The sequence below is a fragment of the Camelina sativa genome, chromosome 15, assembly GCF_030686135.1.
Source record: "Camelina sativa cultivar CO46 ecotype springtype chromosome 15, ASM3068613v1".
In the NCBI taxonomy this organism is placed as follows: Eukaryota; Viridiplantae; Streptophyta; class Magnoliopsida; order Brassicales; family Brassicaceae; genus Camelina; species Camelina sativa.
This window is the reverse complement of record NC_141894.1, coordinates 9,574,219-9,577,572: the sequence shown is the minus strand read 5'-3', so window position 1 is coordinate 9,577,572 and position 3,354 is coordinate 9,574,219. Positions and strand designations below refer to the sequence as shown.

General features: G+C 33.1%; 1 protein-coding gene across 1 annotated transcript; it reads left to right on the top strand.

Moving 5' to 3' along the window:
* Positions 1-226: 226 nt before the first annotated feature.
* On the top strand, positions 227-2,378 carry LOC104746290 (protein LATERAL BRANCHING OXIDOREDUCTASE 1). The gene is made up of 3 exons (XM_010467736.2): positions 227-1,058; positions 1,524-1,851; positions 1,958-2,378. The coding sequence occupies exons 1-3, from the start codon at positions 598-600 to the stop codon at positions 2,216-2,218; spliced, it is 1,050 nt and encodes a 349-aa protein (XP_010466038.2). The 5' UTR covers positions 227-597; the 3' UTR covers positions 2,219-2,378.
* The last annotated feature ends 976 nt before the right edge of the window (positions 2,379-3,354 follow it).

Sequence of the window (3,354 nt, the reverse complement as noted above, 5' to 3'; positions counted from 1 at the left end):
AAAAAGTGAAAGATTTTAGATTATTTAGCAGTTTGGTAGTTTATGACTTTATGTAGTTCATTTATTTTTCGTTTTTTTATGGTCTTTATCGGCAACTATCATATTTTTTCAACGTCAAATTTACAACTCAATCATCATCAAATTGATTAATACTCCTATTTAAAACACCCTTTTTGGCTTCTGACAAATTTATATAGTACTACTAATAAAGAGTAGTGTTGCACTAGTAAACAATACATAATTGATTTAGTCCAGCTTTCAAGATTGATTTACTACTATTATCCTAACTAATACAGAGTGATTTAATATATTTTTCGATTAAAGTGTTAATTACTTCATGATCCGATGAGAGATCCTCTGACCGATAGATTCAACGAGAAAAAAAAAGTTGTAGTTTTAGTAGTAGTATCTTAATATTCTTATATCATTAACAAAAACAGTACGCATAAAAAACAAAACAAAATTGATTTATATATCTTGAATTTTTCTTTTGTACTTTTAAAAAAGTAGTGGTATATATTTAGCAACATTCTGGTTGAAGAGTACACATCATAAAGCTCTTTTAACTTAGCATCAAAACTTTTCGTACTTGTAACAATGGAGGATCTTGATCCAGTTTACATCCAAGCACCAGAACATAGATCTGATTCGAATTTCATCCCTAACCAACCCGAAGAAATACCCGTGATCGATCTCTCGCGCCTTGACGACCACGACGATGTCCAAAACGTCATCTCAGAGATCGGTGACGCCTGTGAGAAATGGGGATTTTTTCAAGTGATCAATCACGGTGTGCCTTGCGACACAAGGAAACGAGTGGAGAAGACTGTGAAGACGTTTTTCGATTTGCCTATGGAAGAGAAGATAAAGGTGAAGAGAGACGAGGTGAATCCAGTAGGGTATCACGATGGAGAACACACTAAGAACGTTAGAGATTGGAAAGAAGTGTTCGATATTTATTTCAAAGATCCAATGGTTATTCCTTCTTCCACTGATCCTGAAGATGAAGGTTTAAGGCTTGTTTACAACAAACGGCCTCAGTTTCCTTCTGATTTCAGGTAATATTTTAATTAGGTAGATTCATTGCTGTTTATGAGAAACAACGAACCGGATCCGGTTTGATGAAATTCAGTTCTCTAAACTGTGAAATCACTGAAATCTATTCATGAGTTTGTTAATTAACATGCTATAGCATAAGAATATATAAATAAGATACCGTCGCTGACATTACAATTAATTTTTCTGAATGTAAAATTACTTTACTTTTCCTTTTTATATTTTAGTTTTCTCAAATTTATTTATAAAAATAGAAACTTAAAACCAAAATAATCAGAACGTTATCACATGTTTACCAAAGGTATTGGTGGAGTCACGTGAATCCTATCCTCTCAACGCTGCATCCACCACTGTATATGACACCTTACAAACTTATACACATATCATACAAGAAGATTCGATGAAATGATTTTCTATTTTTATTATTCAATTATGTGAGCTATGTTTTTGTTCTATTTTATTATTAGGGAAACATGCGAAGAATATGCAAGACACGCTGAAAAATTAGCGTTGAAGCTCTTAGAACTCATATCATTAAGCTTAGGCTTACCTAAAGAGCGCTTTCACGATTACTTCAAAGAACAAATGAGTTTTTTAAGGATAAATCGTTATCCACCATGTCCAAGACCTGATCTAGCTTTAGGTGTTGGTCACCACAAAGACGCTGACGTAATAAGTGTATTGGCTCAAGATGAAGTTGGAGGATTACAAGTTAGTCGTAGATCGGACGGTGTTTGGTTTCCCATTAGACCCGTCCCTAATGCTCTTGTCATCAATATAGGCAACTGTATGGAGGTAATTTATATCCTTGATATTATGTCATATTATACACAGCATTACAATATTCTTTCATAGTTAATGCGTACTGTATTATATAATAATAACAAAAATGATAATGTAGATATGGACGAATGATAAGTATTGGAGCGCAGAGCATAGAGTGGTGGTGAACACAACAAGAGAGAGATACTCCATACCATTCTTCTTGTTGCCTTCACACGATGTGGAAGTGAAGCCATTAGAAGAGCTTGTGAGTCTTGAAAACCCTCCAAGGTACAAAGGCTATAAATGGGGTAAGTTCTACGTCAGTAGGAACAGAAGCGATTTCCGAAAACTGGAAACCGAAAACATCCAAATTGATGACTTCAAAGTTGCAACATGATAGACACTATATGTGTCGATGTTCTTACTTTTTACCAATCATATTAATCAAATAATGTGTGTGGGCCAAAATTTGTGTCATAACCAATAAATTCGTTAACTTTTGTGTATTGGAAATGGCAAGATTTGTAAGTGATTTATTAGTTTTTACTTTTTAGTTATTTATTCGTGCATAATGAACCGCTAAAACAATCGAACGCTAGCTACCAAAATAGTCGTGGTTGGAGATCACAAATCATATTAATTATATTTTTTTATCTAAGCTAGAGAGAGTAATGGAATGATCGCATTTGAAATATGTTTATAAGAACCAATTAGTCTTAAAAGAGTTTTTCTTTATTTCTTTGGTTTTGGTTTTGGTTCTGGTTTTTTTTAAGTTATAAAATCATGTTACATGCGTAATAACCCGCATTTCGCATAATCTCCTATCCAAGTTGCCAGACAAACATTGTTACAGAAAGCTTAACTTGAGGATCATATCCAACTTAACTTGAGGATCATATCCAACTAATCTGACCATAAAAAAAACAAAAAACAAAAACAAAAAAGCTTCAAGGGTAGTTCTCACTTTCTTTTGATAAAAGTACAAAACCATGTAGATCAGTAGATGTTAGAATCTTGTATTGAGATTATGTATGTTGTCTATTGGTAACTTTATAACATTTTGTATTTTGTACTTAAATTTTGAAAATCACCACTATGTAGACGGAACTTTGGTCTAGACCATCTTTATTGGCCATGTTGTTATAGGTGTCTTAAAAAGAAATTATTTTTAATTTTGAAGATATTTTCATTTCGGAGATCCAAAGTGTCTCTATAAAAAACACCAGTCTAATTATTCACATATTTAAAAATCTCTTTTTCCTTTTATTTTATTTTTAAAAACACTCTCCATAAAATGACCAATTTACGTAGATGTCTAACAAAATAGAAAGTAGGAGAGACTTCGAGAAACAACGATGAAGACACGTGGCATAATTTACTTGTCCTCTTACAACATATGGTTAGCTAATTTTGGTGTTTGATTAGCTCGAAGGTTAAAGAAAAAATGGTTGAGAAGCTACTTGCACGCCGCAACAATAAATATTGAGAGAGAATCGTCGTGCGTGGCCAACACTCGCGGTGATTTTTTCTCCC